General features: G+C 44.0%; 1 protein-coding gene across 1 annotated transcript in view; it reads right to left on the bottom strand.

Annotated features, from left to right (window-relative positions):
- CMIP (c-Maf inducing protein) overlaps positions 1-18678 on the bottom strand; it is a 220827-nt gene that overhangs the window by 92344 nt on the left and 109805 nt on the right. Inside the window, exon 2 of the mRNA XM_029608133.1 lies at positions 5720-5845. Within this exon, the coding sequence (XP_029463993.1) occupies positions 5720-5845 (126 nt within the window). The remainder of the gene's footprint in view (positions 1-5719; positions 5846-18678) is intronic.

Here is an 18678-nt window from a genome sequence, read left to right on the forward strand (position 1 = left end):
GACATCATATTCTGTGTTTCAAACTACTGCAGATAAAAGACAAGAAGGTAATATTGCATTAAGGAGGCTTTCAGGTTCCCCAATGACTTACCCTATTTTGATATTTAAAAACACACAGTTTGTAAGTCAGAATACACCAGTTGATGATGTCTTTAATAACCAAATTATGAGACTTTAGTGCTGAAATCTGTATTGCATCCAACAGCCCAACATAATCCTTTTCCAAATACCACAATAATTATAAAACAGTTTGGATTACAATTTTCCTAGAATGTACATCAATCCACAAAGGCTTATCCCACCATTAACCACTCCAAGCAGAGAGCCAGTTCACTACAGCTCCTGGGCTGTACCCTTCCCGGCTATCCTCTTTCCTAGCTCTGTTGCCTTTTCAATAGCAAAAGCCTACAATACCCTCTTTCGTGTCACTTAGACTGCAGCTGTTGGTGCAGAGAAGCCAATGCCGGCATCAAATTGACCTTAAAAATGGTCTTTAATTGTTTCTGCTGCAAGATACAGAGTCCGCAGCACGGATAAAATGATAAAATTGATGTGGGCACAAAATAAAATTAGATTATTAAAAACAAAAACAACAAAAACACACTTACGCTTAATGTCAGACTTGTATCGACTGTGTCCGTTCTTGAATGCAGGTTTCCCAAGGGAGCCCTAACCAGCACATAACCTGTACTCAGAGTGCCCCAGCTCTCCCTGAGGTGCTGATCAATGGTGCCTGTTTGTTTTTCCATTTGGCTACACCAGATTATCGAGAACAGAATTAAACACACTGTGTGTGTGCTCAAAATATTTACACAAAGCAAAAAATTAGCAGAGTGTTTAGCGCTGCAGCCCTTAGCGGGAAGTGACTTCACCAAATCCTCGCTGCCGAAGACTCTAATCCCCACTAGGATATTTTCCATCCTGGGCAGCAAAGTTAAAACCTTTAGGCAGAGGCTACTGAATTCCCCCTTACTTGACACCAGCAAGACAGAGGGATTCTGGATCCTTCTCTCTAATCGGTTTACTGGACCAGATTTGAGAATAATGCCTGGTTTCATGCTCCTTTTTTTCCCCCAATGGGATGCGGTCATGACCACCCAGATTCTACCAAATAATTTCAAACTTTTTAAGAGTATAAGACTTTTGGCACTGACATCTCGCTTATTTCATGCTTTTCCATCAAGAAATCTCAAAGCGAGTTACCACAGAACAAAAAATACAAAACAAAGTATGGGATAGTAGCATCAACAGGGTTTGCTTCAAGCGAGACGTATACAATAGGATAATGAGGGTAGACTCCTGAGTACATTTCTAGGGCAAATAGAGCAGGAAAAGTGCTGTTGGAAACACAGACAGGCCAATATTCAGTAAGTTGGCCAGGGGCAAAGTCATCAGGGCTAAGTTACTCAGATATCGTCAGCCAAACATTCAGCAAAACAAGTCTCCTGCTGAACATACTGAGCTAAATTTATCTGGTTAATTTTTCCACTGGCCAGTTCACTGAATATTGATTTAAAAAAAAAAAAAAGCCTACAATAATACAGAATAGCCCCCAGCTGATGTGGCTACCTCTCACATCCCCCTCCCTCCCCCCAACCAGGAACACCAGAAACGCAGAGCAGGAGAAGTATAACCTCCTAGCTCCTCCCACTGCCTGTTTTGTGATTGGCCCTTCACTGACAGCTGAAGGGCCAATCTCCATTGAGAACTCAGTTCTGAACGGCCATTGGCTCTTCACACACCTTGGATATCAACACTCCAAACCTATTATGGTTAACGAGGAACCAGGACAATTAAAAAAAAAAGATTCATTGACAGAGTTCCTCAGTCTTGAACACGCCCAACAGACGGCTTGGATCATAAGAAGTCATGGGGGAGCAAGTGGAAGCTTCCAGTCTGACATTTTGTTTTGTGTCTTATTTAAATGGAGATAATAGATCTATTGGGGTTTTCTTTACCTTAAATTTTCCCCAATGATCTACAAAAAAGAAAATTTAAAGGTAGGGACCTTATTATTCATATGCTTTTCTCACCCTCTTATATACAATAGTAAGTAGGAAGTCTGCTCCTTTTGCTATGAATTTCATCTGGGCAAATGACAAGGTACCGCAAACCTCACCATTTTGGAAAACTTGGCCTTTTGATAGTAAAGCTGACTGACATTGCACTGGAGAGAAACTAGGCTGCATATGTGGAGTGTAAATTATACAGATTTTAACACAAACAAAAATATCTGCATTTTGAACGGTATGGTGGGTATCATCAATATTAATGCAATTCCAGTTTCAACGTATTAATACGTCATTAATAATATGAATGATCTGAGTTGTGAGGAGCTTTTACGCAGCTGGCACACACAGCTAATAGGAAGTATCCTCCATAAAACTAGGCAAACTCTAGAAGGTTTAATTGAACGTCTAGCATTATATTTATAACTGCCAAAGAGAAAAAAAATGGGGGAATTTTGTAATTTTTGGGTAAAGAGATCAAATTATGAAGCGTTCTCTCATGTCAGTGAATTGTGCAAGAGGCCAACTAGGAGGGGAAACAGAGAGGCCTGGCAGGTATGGTAGCATCAGCAAAGAACTGCATCCATTAACGGGACGGCTTCTTGTCAAAGCGTTTCGTCTGAAAAAACACAGAAGGGCTTGAACTTCCTTTGAAGAGTTATTTCTGGGCAGCAAAACCTCATAAGCTTTCTTAAAAAAGTGCAACCTTTAGTTAAAAACAAAAAAACATGGCCGTGGGAACCTTCACGGGGACCCAACCACATGACTGGCCAATGCTTCCAGCACGGCACATCAGCTTCCCTTTTCCTCTGTTGCTGTCATACTGTAGTTAGATTATTCTAGAACAACTTAAGAGAGAGGACTGTCAAGCCACATTCATCTTGTAAATGGGGCACTTTCACAGAACCAGTCTTAGTGGATTAAGTTCTGGAATGGATAACCACACAAGGAGAAGAATTTGGTAATACTCTTCCCATTTTCTCTTTCAGACACCTAAACACCCACTACTTGCACTCATGCTGCTTTGTTAAATTTCCTACAAATAGAATAAAATGTACTCTTCTTTAATCTCTAAAGATTAAAATTAAAGGACACCCTTCATCACACTGGAAAGCAAGAGACCAAATACCGTAAAAACGCGGTACAGAGGCTTCTTTAATGCTAATCCTACCAAAGAGAGTTATACAGTTGTACCTCTCTAGGCAAGATCTGACACGTTCATTGAATTTATTTTATCTTTTCAGAGTATCAAATTCTGAAGGACGAGACAAAGGGGCAGATTTTCAAAGCCTATGCTGAATAGGCTCGGCGGTGCGCAAAAGCCCCGGGACGCGTGTAAGTCCTGGGGCTTTCCTGAGGGGGGGCGTGTCGCAGTGGCACATCATTCGGGGGCGGGGCCGCGGGCGTGGTTCCGGCCTGGGGCATTTTGGGGGTGTGGCCGAGGCCTCTGAAACAGCTCCCGGGCCGGGGAATCGCGCAGGCGTAACTTTTAAAACAAAAGGTACGGGGGGTTTAGATAGGGCTGGGGGGGGGGGGGGTGGGTTAGGTAGGGGAAGGGAGGGGAAGGTGTGGGGGGGTGGAGGGAACGGAGGCAGGCCGCGCGGCTCGGTGCGCACAGGCTGCCGATTTTGCATAGCCTTGCGGGCACAGACTCCGGATTTTAAAGGCTACCCGTATGGCTCTGGACTTCTCCTTCTACTACGTGGGGGTCATTTTAGCTTGCGAGTTCCTGCTCTGTCTAGGCCAGGTGATGCCAGTCAGTGCCCTAGACGCCCAATATTTCTGTCAGCGTACGGAGTGGGTAAAGTCGTTTGGCTTATTCCATGTAGAGATCAGGCAGTGTTGGCCAGTCTTTCTGGGAACACCACACATTCAGCAGGGTTTCCCAAACCTGTGCTAATCTTAGCTCAAGAGCCAGTTGGGTTTTCAGGATATCCACAATGAATGTCCACAAGTTAAGCCTGCAAACACTGGAGACCCAGTATATGTAAATTCGTCTCCCATTCATTGCGGAAGTCCTGTAAACACAACAAGACAGGTTTAGAAAAATCCTGGTTTAAAGCTGAAGCAATCATTTCCCCTTCATTGACAACTCTAGCATCAAGAAACCAGTCTGATATCTGTAATTGTTCTTAAGCTTGTTCTTCTGCAATTTCAGTCTAGTAAGGCATCTAACAGGGCTTAATACAGCAGATTCATCCTTTTCTGTTTAGGACCTGCTCAATGACTAAAACAAAAGCACCATACTCATATACAAATCACATTTATAATTTGAATTTGTACAAATTCATTACTGAGGAGAACATACATTTTCATGTTGAATTTCGACCATCTGCTAGCTGCATGTCCAGGTTATGCTATAAGGATATGAGGCTTGCGCGGTATTCAGGAGGACATATTTACTCTATATTATCTCCAAATATTTTGTATTTCACTCCTAAAACATTAAAAGATGATGAGGTCATACCCCAGTAAACCCAACAATTCTAAATTTTTCTTCCACTAACACGTCCATCCAGTTTAAGAGCTTGAATGGGTTTTAGGACTTGACGACTGTAGCTGGGATACTTACAAAATATTTGCCATACTGTAGAAAAATTGCAGTGTGTCTTCCCAGTTGCCGAGTTTGCAAGAACCAATTTTTTTTAAGACTATATATTCTATGGTAGCAGTACTGTTGTGGTTGTATGTGAGAATATGTGTAATCACTCGCTGACACAAAACCCGCCTTCTCTTCAACTATTAATCAACCATGGCAGTAATTTACGGCCTAGTCTTACTCCTGTACAATTAATACCTGAGTGTAGAGATATATTTTGTTCACCAGTGCTTCCTTCCACCTGGCCTATGAGAGCTATGGATCACAATCCAGGAGTCATAAACTTCTACTAGCCTGCCGTGAACTCTCTCGTATATTATACTGGATGATTTGTACAAACCGTATGTCGTTTTCCCTTAGTTGTGTGAAGTCTTTGTTAGAGTGAGGGCATTGTTGCCAAACATGCTTCCTCGCTGCACGTTATCAATCACCACTCATCAGATTTGCTTTCACAATGTGCCATTAGGCTCTTCTGGCTGTGACTAACCTCAGAGCCCAGGCTTGCTTTGGCAGGAGGGGGTGCAGAGGGCTGGGTATACAAAGCGTGACGCAAAACCCATTTTCCATTCACCCCATCCCCTTCACTCCAAGTCCCTTGCATGCACCTGCCACTCAGAATCAAGTTTCTGTAATCGAGAATGCGGTATTACTGGTCCCTCTAAGAATAATTCCAAAATACTGCTGCAGGGGTGGGGGGGCCTGCAGACGTCACGTTGAGATCCAGACCTGGCTTGGCTCTTTCCCCACGGCTGTACGGGCCCTGCATGGAATGCGCAGGCCCGGCCAACCCAAACAGCTCAAGCCAGCAACTCCACTTGGGGACTCTCGCTTGGCAGCGCTAAAAGCTCTGGGCACCGGATTCCACAGACCAGCATTTCTCCTTATCAAGTTTATCAAATGCTGTGTTGTCATCAAACATTAATAGGGCTGAATCCTTGGCAACCCGCAGAATACATAAAGTCCTTGATCCTTCTCCAAGACAGATCTGTTGGTTAAACGCCCAGCCTGACCATAATGAATTACATCTCCTCCGGGAGCCTTGCCAATCATAGTTAAGATCTTACCAACTTTAACAGAGGGGGAAAAGCAATAATGTGCATGTTTACTGTACCTGAAGTAAGACGGTACCCCCGGGAATGGTAAGCTGTAAACAGTACTTGGGGGCATTCTCCCAGGAGAGCAGCTGAACGTCTTCTATCGCACTGTAGGAAATGGAGCTTTCCATGTACCCGGTTGGCTGCAAGAAATATAAAAAACAATAGTAATAAAATACCCATTTACTGATGAAACTATGATAGCAATGGAATAAATATCAAAAACAGATGATCTTCCAGGTCATATGCTACCACTCGCATACACAAAGCACTTTTACTGTTTCAAGGGCTGGTGTAACATTTCTGCATGGGGGTAACCTGCACAGAGCGGCAGTCACTGCCCTTAACAGAACGCATGGGGGTAACTCTGCACAGCACGGCTGTCACTGCCCTTAACAGAACGCATGGGGGTAACTCTGCACAGCGCGGCAGTCACTGCCCTTAACAGAACGCATGGGGGTAACCTGCACAGCGTGGCTGTCACTGCCCTTAACAGAACACATGGGGGTAACTCTGCACAGCACGGCTGTCACTGCCCTTAACAGAACGCATGGGGGTAACTCTGCACAGCACGGCTGTCACTGCCCTTAACAGAACGCATGGGGTAACCTGCACAGAGCGGCAGTCACTGCCCCTAACAGAACGCATGGGGGTAACTCTGCACAGCGCGGCAGTCACTGCCCTTAACAGAACACATGGGGGTAACACTACACACAGCAGCAGTCACTGCCCTTAACAGGACGCACGGGGTAACCTGCACAGCGCGGCTGTCACTGCCCTTAACAGAACACATGGGGTAACCTGCACAGCGCGGCTGTCACTGCCCTTAACAGAACGTATGGGGTAACCTGCACAAAGCAGCAGTCACAGCCATAAGCAAATTGCTGGGCAGACTAGATGGACCATGTGTTTTTCTTCTGCAGTCATTAATTACTATGTTACAATGAATCAGCTGTCTCTCAATTTTTGTCTGGGAGCAGAAAGAAAAGTCAGTAAACCAAACACAACTGACACAAGGCGATGCCTTTTCGTTGCACTAACTTGATAACATTCCCGGACCAGTTTGCGGGAACCAATGCTCCCTTTCCTTGGATCCAAACAAAATGAGCAGATCACAGCAAGAGAGACGACCTTTGCCAAAATATACAAGTGAATCACCGATTATATTACCACGGCAGTTGTACAAGTGAATCACCGATTATATTACCACGGCAGTTGTACAAGTGAATCACAGGTTATATTACCACGGCAGTTGTACAAGTGAATCACAGATTATATTACCACGGCAGTTGTACAAGTGAATCACAGGTTATATTACCACGGCAGTTGTACAAGTGAATCACAGGTTATATTACCACGGCAGTTGTACAAGTGAATCACAGATTATATTACCACGGCAGTTGTACAAGTGAATCACCGATTATATTACCACGGCAGTTGTACAAGTGAATCACCGATTATATTACCACGGCAGTTGTACAAGTGAATCACAGGTTATATTACCACGGCAGTTGTACAAGTGAATCACAGATTATATTACCACGGCAGTTGTACAAGTGAATCACAGATTATATTACCACGGCAGTTGTACAAGTGAATCACAGGTTATATTACCACGGCAGTTGTACAAGTGAATCACAGATTATATTACCACGGCAGTTGTACAAGTGAATCACAGGTTATATTACCACGGCAGTTGTACAAGTGAATCACCGATTATATTACCACGGCAGTTGTACAAGTGAATCACAGGTTATATTACCACGGCAGTTGTACAAGTGAATCACAGATTATATTACCACGGCAGTTGTACAAGTGAATCACAGGTTATATTACCACGGCAGTTGTACAAGTGAATCACAGGTTATATTACCACGGCAGTTGTACAAGTGAATCACAGATTATATTACCACGGCAGTTGTACAAGTGAATCACAGGTTATATTACCACGGCAGTTGTACAAGTGAATCACAGGTTATATTACCACGGCAGTTGTACAAGTGAATCACAGGTTATATTACCACGGCAGTTGTGAATGGGAAAAAAAAAAAAGGGGGGGAGTGAAGGCAGGGGGAGGAAATCTCTGGGAAAATCTCTTACCGACCAGGCAATTACCTAGCCACTGGGATTCTGGCACATTCTTCGAACAAACATGGCAGACATCTGATCCACCTCTGCTTTCTAGATTCAGAAGCTACTGTATAGCAAACTTGCTGAGCTGAAAGGGCAGGCTAGAAGCCAGCAGCCAAGCCTCCAAATATAGGACCTGGACCCAAGGATAAGGATATGAGTAAGCGGTAGGGAAGGGGACACTTTACAAAGGATTCCTGCCCCTTTCGGGTCAGATCTTATTTGCTATTTGCTCTTGGCTCTTAGGAAAAAGTAAGGTCCAGCAGAACTGCTGAAACGGCGACATCCTTCTGAGGTTATTATTTGGGGGCAGGGTGGGGAGGGGGCCCTCCGCCGAGGTTAATCTTGCAAGCCTCCTCTCCCACCCCCCGCCCCCCAGCAGCGTGCGCTCACAGCTCAGCAAGCGCACGTTAATGACTCCCAGTCAAGCGCGCCTACCACTCACTGTGAGAGCAGCCTTGCACGCATTCTTGCATGGATATTCATACAAGCCTTGCACGCATTCTTGCATGGCTTCATACAAGCCTTGCATGCATTCATACAAACCTTGCATGCATTCATACAAGCCTTGCACGCATTCTTGCATGGATATTCATACAAGCCTTGCACGCATTCTTGCATGGCTTCATACAAGCCTTGCATGCATTCATACAAGCCTTGCATGCATTCATACAAGCCTTGCACGCATTCTTGCATGGATATTCATACAAGCCTTGCACGCATTCTTGCATGGCTTCATACAAGCCTTGCACGCATTCATACAAGCCTTGCACGCATTCATACAAGCCTTGCACGCATTCTTGCATGGATATTCATAAAAGCCTTGCACGCATTCTTGCATGGCTTCATACAAGCCTTGCATGCATTCATACAAGCCTTGCACGCATTCTTGCATGGATATTCATACAAGCATTCCCGGACTCCAATTGATTTAACACCTCAACGTCATCCCTCATCTCCATTTACACCATTGTTAACCATGTCCATTATCGTTAGCCTTTTTGAATTAATAACCTATCCTTTATCTTCCTTCTTCGCCAAGTTCTAGTCACCCTGTTACATGTAACTGCCTTTTTCCGCACCATTGTTCTAGTTTATGTTTATTTGCACCCCTGTTTTATGTGAACCAGCATGATGTGACTGCGGTCTCGAATGCCGGTATATAAAAAATCCGAAATAAATAAATTCTGAAGAGGAGAAAAAGCACAGCCTGACCCAAGATGGCTTCTGTGATCTTAGCAGCGCGGGAGCACTCTTAAAAATTAATCAGAGGAGGCCGAGGCAATCGAGAGAGCTTAGCTTCTATACATCCTAGATGGAGATCATTTCATGGAAAAATATTCCCCATGTCCTGCCTCCCCTGACCAGCTTTATGACACTGAATAATTGAGCTATGTTATCAAGACAAGATTATTCTATCAGTGTTCAAGACTATTTTCTAGAAGGGACAACCGCCACACACACACACACACACACACACAGCCTCCTCCTACTCTGTTACCCAAATAAGGCTGCACGATCTCCCCGCCATAATGTTTATCCAGTAGGAAGGCTTGTAATTATTATAATTTATAAGATTGCCATTAGCCACATGGCGCCAAACAGGAAAAAGGAGCTAATAAAATTCAAATCAAACATCAAATGTCCTACCTTTCAACCCCCGCTCACCCCCACCAGCAATGACCTTTAAGTACTGACTGGGAACAGTCAGCACGGACAGGCTGTGTCTGTAAGTAAGAGGCAACATGTGTAAAAAAAAATAAAAAATGACAGGACAGCACAAAATGCAAAGACATCGCTGCATTTCCAACTCTGTTTGAAGTCAGAAAGGAGAACGGTCAATTACTGCCACCTTAACAGCTCATCTTGCAGAGAGCAAGACCTCATTCTGCACACCTTCTCCTACCACAACACTGTCCAACTACGGGCAAGTGGATTCCCAGCAGTTTCTGCAGATGCTGCACGTCATCCAGAGCCTAAAGGAGAGCAATTATCCAAGCCTCGCTGGAAGCCTAAAACCCTGCATCATCTGATGATCCACATTTGCAGCACAGAGGAAAAACAGGAAAAGAAAAAAAAAACCCCCAACCCCTACATAAGAATGTTTTTCACATCTAAAGAAGCACCTGAATCACTAAGGAGTTTTCACCAGAATAGTGCCAGTCTTAGAGGAGAGCTCTAGGGAGGCAGGATTCAGGCTTATTAACAATGCTTTTTATTTTTCCTCAAAAAAAATATTTCGGTGCTGACAAGTCACACAATAAGGTGGACTGAAGGACGGTGACAGACTAAATGGGGAAAGCAAGTTTGTGCACTATAAATGGTATTTTCTATAGCTAGCAGGGTAAATTAGCTATTACATGCAGGTGACGTCATCTGGTGGCACTGAACAGGTCTCTCCTAGCTAGGAGAGCCTTTAGCTCTACTGAGCACGTGTGGGAGCTCTCAAGCGACAGTTGTCTTGTGAGACTCCTTGGCCTGTATAATAACTAGCTAACTAGTTAACTCTCCAGGGAGGCAGGTGAGTATTCCATGCTAATTTATCTTGCACCCTACGGAAAACACAGTTTCTGATGAGCAAACTTGCATTACCCACGGATAAGCAAGCTGAATGAGCCATTACATGTGGGGAGTCCAAAGTTGAGGGATGCAACAGAGCGACTACTGAACAAACAACCTGGATCCCACCGTGGAGAAGAGACTACTGCAAGAACAGGTTACACAAAACTGCTTATCCAAATTTACTGTCAGCCCTCGAGAGGTTGTCCAGAGATAGTAATGGGACATATAAAGGTGTGAACTGATGACCAAGTTGCACTTTTTCAAATGTCCTCGAGGGGCACTGCTCTAAGATGAACAGTAGAAGCTATAGCTCTGACTTGATGAGCTTCAACAGAGCCTGTTATCTGCAATCCTGTTAAGGTGCAGCAGCGCTGAATGCATTCCGCTATCCAGGTAGACAATGTTCCTTTGGCGATCATGATGCCAAGTCTGTTAGGGTCATATGTGACAAATAATTTTGAAACCTGGCAATGTGGCAGAGTTCTTCTCTTATATTAGGCAAAGGCTCTTTATAATCAAAGGTATGAAGGGCTCTTTCTCCTTCATGGCCATGCGATCTCGGAAAAGATGTAGATAGCATGATTGATTGATTGATTGATTATGGAAGGCCAAGAGCTTTAATTTACCTATCTTCATTTGTTGATCGCTTTACAGATAAAAATCACCCAAAGCGATGTACAATAAAATCCCCAAAAAACATCAATTTCACATTACAACAACCAGTACTACAATAGCCATGACAGGGCATCTTTGCCATACCTGGTTAGTTGACATAAGCCAGGTCTTCAAAGAATTTGGTAGAAATTTCAAGTGAGTGGGAAGGGATACCCAAGCATGGAAGAATTGCACTTATGGAGTAAAATGGACACAAGCTTGGAACTTGCTGACTTGTAGTTGAAGTAACTGCAATGAGGAATGCTATTTTCCATATCAAGAACATAAGAGAATCTGTCTGTGGTGGCCTGAAAGATGGCTTCAAGAGTTGAGAAAGGACAACATTGAAGTCCCACGGAACTGGAGGTTTTTGTGTCAGGGGCTTAATGCGGCACAAGCCTTTCCATTTTGGTGGATGAATACAGATGGGTTTAGTGTGCAAGTGAATGCGGTATGCCACTAAGGCACTGAGATGTATTTTCACTGACGATGTGACAAGGCCTGAGTCAGAAAGGAGTAGCAAGTACTTGCTGGCAAGTGCTTGGCTCACAAGAAAATGGCACCATCAGTTGGCACCATCTGGAATACCGGATCCATTTAAAGGCATAGCTTTTTCTGGTGGCTGGCTTTCTAACTAGAACCAAAAGGTCTTTGATCGCTCTAGGCAAATACAGATGAGCAATTACTGAATATTCAATATCTAAGCCATTAGATTGAGTATGGAAGGTTTGGATGAGAGAGCATTCATTTATCCTGAGTTAACAATGTAGGATCTGTCCCCAGATATAGGAGGGGACTGTTGGAAAGTTGTACAAGATATGTAAACCATGTCTGTGTGGGCCACACTGGAGCAAAAGACTGAAGCAAGCTCAGTCTTGCAGCTGCTTTTGCACTGTTCTGGCAATCAGTGGTACTGGTGAGCCAGTCTAAGATCTAAGGGTAGAACTGAGGAAAATTGATCTAGTTTTCTGTTCTGCTCTGACCCAAGCAGGTGAATCAACAGCCATCCCCCTAAGTTGAATAGTTTGTCAGCCTTTGATCATCTCAAAGACCAGTGGTGTGGACTGAATATTCAACTGAGGCGAACCACCAGTGTGTTGAAGATTCCTGGAAGATAGGTGGCTTGTAAGATAGGTGGCCAATCTTTAACACGTTCTTGAGCAAAGGTCATGAGTCTTTGCTTCCCTATTTGCTAACATAAAACATAGCAACCTGCTTATCTGTTTGAATTAAGATGTTCTTCTCTCAAAGAAGAATGTGAATGTTGATGAGGACAATCAGCTATGCTCTAATTACAGCAGACTGATGTGAAAGTGGCTCTGTTTGGGAGACCAGCCCTGGGATTGGAATGGTCCCGTGTGAGCATCCCCTCCTTTCGAGGAGGTGTGCGTTGCTAGTAAGGCTCAATGAGGAACAGCTCGAAGCAGTGCGCCATCTTAAAGCATGTGGGGTTTTACATAAGAAAGTGCCATGCTGGGTCAGACCAAGGGTCCATCAAGCCCAGCATCCTGTTTCCAACAGAGGCCAAACCAGGCCACAAGAACCTGGCAATTACCCAAACACCAAGAAGATCCCATGCTACTGATGCCAGTAATTGCAGAGACCATTCCCGAAGTCAACTTGCTTAATAGCACTTAATGGACTTCTCCTCCAAGAACTTATCCAAACCTTTTTAAACCCAGCTACACTAACTGCACTAACCACATCCTCTGACAACAAATTCCAGAGCTTAATTGTACACCGAGTGAAAAAGAATTTTCTCCAATTAGTCTTAAATGTGCTACTTGCTAACTTCATGGAGAGCTTCCTAGTCCTTCTATTATCCAAAATGTAAATAACCAATTCACATCTACTCATTCAAGACCTCTCATGATTTTAAACACCTCTATCATATCCCCCCCCCCCCCCCCCCCCCCCCCCCCCCCCCCCCCCCCCCCCCCCCCCCCTCAGTCGTCTCTTCTCCAAGCTGAACAGCCCTAATCTCTTCAGCCTTTCCTCATAAGGGAGCTGTTCCATCCCCTTTATCATTTTGGTCACCCTTCTCTGTACCTTCTCAATCGCAACTATATCTTTTTTGAGATGCGGCGACCAGAATTGTACACAGTATTCAAGGGGTGATCTCACCATGGAGTGATACAGAGACATTATGACATTTTACGTTTTATTAACCATTCCCTTCCTCATAATTCCTAACATTGTTTGCTTTTTGGACTGCTACAGCACACTGAGCCAAAGATCTCAAAGTATTATCCACTATGATGCCTAGATCTTTTTCCTGGGTGGTAGCTCGTAACATAGAACCTAACCGTGTAAATACTGCAAGGGTTATTTTTCCCTGTATGCAACACTTTGCACTTGTCCATATTAAATTTCATCTGCCATTTGGATGCCCAATCTTTCAGTCTTGCAAGGTCCTTCTGCAAAGTATCACAATCCGCTTGTGATTTAACTACTCTGAATAATTTTGTATTATCTGCAAATTTGATAACTTCCCTTGTTGTATTCCTTTCCAGATCATTTATAAATATATTGAAAAGCACCGATCCAAGTACAGATCCCTGAGGCACTCCACTGTTTACCCTTTTCCACTGAGAACACTGACCATTTAATACTACTCTCTGTTTCCTATCTTTTAACCAGTTTGTAATCCACAAAAGGACATTGCCTCCTATCCCATGACTTTTTAGTTTTCTTAAAAGCCTCTCATGAGGGACTTTGTCAAACGCCTTCTGAAAATCCAAATACACTACATCTACCGGTTCACTTTTATCCACATGTTTAGTAATCCCTTCAAAAAAATGAAGCAGATTTGTGAGGAAAGACTTCCCTTGTGTAAATCCATTCTGTATTCCATTAAACCAAGTCTTTCTATATGCTCTGTGATTTTAATCTTTAGAATAGTTTCCACTATTTTCCCTGGCACTGAAGTCAGGCTCACTGGTCTACAGTTTCCTGGCTCACCCCTGGAGCCCTTTTTAAATACTGGGGTTACATTGGCCACCTCCAGTCTTCAGGTGATTTTAATGATAGGTTACAAATTTTAACTAATAGGTCTGAAATTTCATTTTTGAGTTCCTTCAGAACTCTAGGATGCATACCATCTGGTCCAGATAACTCTTACCTTGGAAACCTGCACTGTGGTTGATAATTGCTGGCTCATCACCAACGTTCCCTCAAATATTTGAAAAACTATGTGCGCAAAAGTTTTCTTTTGTGCAACTTTTTATAAGCCGTGGTCAAATTTGGGCGCTATGGGCCAATATAATGCAAATAATGTTGGGATTTCTTGCGCGTATTATGTTTTGCCATGTGTGCACGCACAGTTTAGAGGAAACATGCTCAAGGGCTCTAGGCACTTTTCAAGAAGAGAAGACAAGTTAAGATGTGCAAGTCAAAATCGGTCATGTCACCATGCAGTTTTTTTAATGGCCTAATTCCCCTGTTCCCTTCAGGTGTCCTCTGCCAGGTTACAAATGACTGAGAAGAGAGAAAAGTAGAACCAGTGATCGTTTTTTTTTTTTTGCTTCTCTCTTTTTTTGGACAAATCTTCAACGTATTAAAAGAAAAAATAAAAGTGTACGGTATGACACACGAAGGAGGTTCACCTCCGACAGTACTGTGAACAAAAAAAAAACGTTTAGCCAGGTTGCGTTGGTGTTTTTGAGATAAAACGAACAAATGCCCTGCTGAGTACTCTCGAAACAAAATCCGAGCAAGTGAGGCAGACTGGGAGCGCCCAATGGTCCTTATCTGTCGGCCTCTGCTATGTCACTGTGTTAATTGACTCTCTCCCCCCATTACCCTGGATTTATTAATCGTCTTTTTGAGTAAGAAAAGTAATCTAAGAGCGGTTTACAGTGCATCTGAATAGTAGCAGAGGAGCAAAGGTCAATCGCAGCTTTATAGATGCAACGTGTGCAGCCCGTAAAGTCTGTTATTGCTTTACGGCCTGAACCTTGAAATGCAGGGGCTACGACGGGGCAAAAGGTTGGACTGGGAACACCAGAAAACGTTACAAGGCAATCAGAGGGGACAAAGCGTCAGCAGCGAGTGCCCTTTGCCTTTTTGACAATCATAAGTAATCCCCCCCCCCCACACACACACACACCCCTGTAAGATTTACAGACCAGAGTTACATTTATTGTACTGGTGACACAGAAATCTCCACAAATTAAATCATTTTCAGACGCTAGCAGCAAGATTTTGGTATAAACTGTATTCAAAGTTTTCCTCCTTTAATCAGACACTTCCCACAGAATGCATGTCTTGGGGGTAAATCCATTTCTCCCAGAGGCCCTTTCTTCTGCATCTTTGGGCTTCAAGCTGAATCAGAACCAGGACCGAGACCAAGCACCAGAAACCTTCCTTCACAACTACTGAGTGATTTCCCCCCATTTTTTATCCCTTCATAACTCACCTGACCCAGCCATTGCAGCAAGAGACCTGGGCTGGGGGCCGTGCACCCAGCCTCCTTCTGGAACTCTGCAATCACGGGCCCTGAATCAGGTCACTAAGTGTCACCTTGCACCGTGATAGGGACCTCCTCCTCCTCCTCCCCCATCCGGGATACTGCAGCATCTCCAGCCCTACACAGAGACTGGAAGACCTGACCAGGGACTCAAATCCAGATCTGGCCACCAAGGCCGACCCTGGGAAAATAGTTTCTCATTCTCCTTGGAACCTAACCCAAGGGAAGGATTTTTACCAGCACCGGACAGAAAGGCTTCTGCTGGTCTCCACTAGAAGGTATTTATTTCTAAAACTTGTTTTTAGAAATTTTCAGAACACAGCAATTGCCTTAGCACACCCTATCTGCTTAGTGGCCACCGCCTACTGACCAGGGATCAGCCACGACAGGACTAGGGGTAGCACTGGGTGGGAAATCACAGTCTGATTCCTAAGCCCGGCTCCTGCTACTACTCGGGACAAACAGGACTGGGGATTGGTGTCTCAGCCCTTGAGCATAGACCGCATCTAGTGGCTGGCTTAAGGGTGGATTTATTGCGGCGTTCCGGAAGGATCTACAACCCCAGACTTCGCCAGAGGACTGTCACTGCGATGCGGAGGAATACAATGGGGCACCTCTCATCCCTTCTCCAGGTTGCGGCACATGAAGGCTCTTGGTGCCGTAGCCCCAACAAAGGCCGGAATAGGAGAAAGCTGTGAAGTTGCGAAAACGAAAATAAATGTGTTAAGTAAGTGAAATGAAGAAGGAGATGGGACGATAGCTAGCAGGGTAGGTAGAGTCCAGGGAGGGTTATTTGAGAAGTGGTGCGATCACAGCGTGTTTGAAGGCATCCAGAACGGTAGCAGTGCAAAGGGCTCAGCAGAGACTAGGCTGTCACCATCAGAGGCAGGTCTCTGGGCACCTAACCTCACATGCAAACCCAGAGGACATCAATGGACAAAGGATGCAACATTAATCCACGGCACCGCCTAGCTCTGAACAGATAACAGAGTCAACAAAATGCATCGATTTCCCTGTGGCAAGGGAAGTGAGTCTTCCGGCTTATATTAACGATTTGTCCTTCATGTAGAAACATTGGCCTCGCAGAACAATGGAAAGGGGGTTTAAGAAGTTTAATCACTCCAAAAGCTGAATGAATCCAAAGGTTAATTTGAACTGGCGGGCTATACTGAGCGACATACAAGAAAAGGTGCGTGAAAGAAAAAGTCAAGATACAGCTCATTGAAAGAGACACTTTCTCCTCTCTAACCACAAATGAAGGATATATATATATATATATATATATATATATATATATATATATATATATATATTACACAGTATATATAACTTGAGAAGTTAGAACGTAGAGTTTCGTGAGAGACTGGAGTTTCCAGGGTTAAAGGTCTGCCTTCTTTCTCATGACCACTTGAATAGTCTTCAACAGAAGGGGGCCGGCATTCTATTTATTTATTTCACCTCTAATTGTGTCCTATCCCTTTCTGTTTTTGCTCTACAACAATCAGGAAACAACCCTGCAAGAATCTGTTTCCACTCTGCCCAAAGGCAAAATGAAAATCTAAACTTAGAACTCATAAGCTTCCCAACGAAAAGTTGCAAAATCACAACCCTTAAAGCATCCAATGACTGCACCAGTCAAGCAAAACTGCCAAGAAAGGAGAACACTCCAGGGTCAAAGCTGGAAGAAGCTCCGTCTCTCGCTCACTGACTGGATCACATCAGAAGGGAAAACTTGTTCTCAAGTTTTCTCCTTGATTCCACCCTTTTGTACTAGCTTCAAGCACCTGGATGATCAACACAGCACCACACTAATCATGCTCCTTGCAAGCCATGGCCTCCAACTACAGCAAGTCCAGAAAATGGTTTTCTGCTGAGACAAGTGTAGTACAGCAAGATAGCAGCCAAAACTGGAGGCCCCTCTACACCCCTCCCCCACAGCACTCAAATTAGGTGGGGACTTCTTGCTCCCTTCCCCCTCTTGGTATGATTTTATCTACCTATATCTCTCTCTCGTTATGGGGGCATGGCCACAGAATACCCAAGGTCTGGTCTCACCAACAGAGAGGCATTGCCACCTCTTTATTCCTGCAGTTTATGGCGCTCTGTTTGCAACCTAACATTTCTCTGGTTTAAACAGAGTTTCTTTTTTCTTGATCTCACTAATGGGTTGACAATATGCACGTCTTGTATGTTGAAACCTGGTGAGCTTACTGTTTCTGGCTCGGGAAGTCAAGCATGTACGGTATTTAAAAAAAATTCTTGAAAGTACCATATCATCATAAGCTGACACATCCTGAGAAGTTGCACATTTCCTTCTGAGAATCTACCAGCTGCTGCCATTGTTCCATCAAAGCTTGCCTCAGCCCAGATTCTGTCAGGACCATGATTCAATCATTGTTGAGCCTGGATAAGTAATCGGAATATAAAAATGGTTTCTTTTCATCCAGAAGTTTCTTGCCTTTCTGGAACCTTTGCAATCATGGGCCCTCGAGCCAGCCATTAGGTGTCGCTATTATGTAACAATTCCTCCCCCCCAGCCCTGGCCAATATGGAGAGCAGACAAACTGAAATCCAACACAAGTCCCTCCACACAACAGGGTGCAGCATTGCCACCGAATCGGCTCTTTTTACGTCTCCTCATTCATCTACCGAGGGAAATATCCTTTGCTGAAGCCAAAACGTCTGCCAAATTTTACTTCAAAAGTAACTGAACCATTCAAGCAAAACCAGGAAGGATTTATTTATGAACATTTGATATTCTACTAAAAGTTGGTCTCAAGGCGGATAATAATAAGTTTAAATGAATAGCTTACAATCAGAGCATGCAAGTAGAGTTAACACTGGGATCCAGCATGGGAAATCCATTTGTTGATAGCTTTAAAACCCAGCCTGTGTCCCTTCGGTGTATGACACAGTCTCACATTGGGAATTCAGGAAGATGGGCCAAAGATGTAGGCCTCAGGGGAAGGCCTTGGCTGAAAAGCCATGAACTTAAAGACAGCAAGGCTCCAGACACAAGATTAGTAGTAGCTCCACATAGTCTTTCAGCTGCTACACATTGACAATCTCACTAGGATCATAAATATAACAGAGTACTATTACATGCCTTTCTTATATCTCTTCTTCCGAACTTTGTTTAAATATCTATGTATGCCTGGAGTG

The sequence above is a fragment of the Rhinatrema bivittatum genome, chromosome 7 (assembly GCF_901001135.1).
Source record: "Rhinatrema bivittatum chromosome 7, aRhiBiv1.1, whole genome shotgun sequence".
Classification (NCBI taxonomy): domain Eukaryota; kingdom Metazoa; phylum Chordata; class Amphibia; order Gymnophiona; family Rhinatrematidae; genus Rhinatrema; species Rhinatrema bivittatum.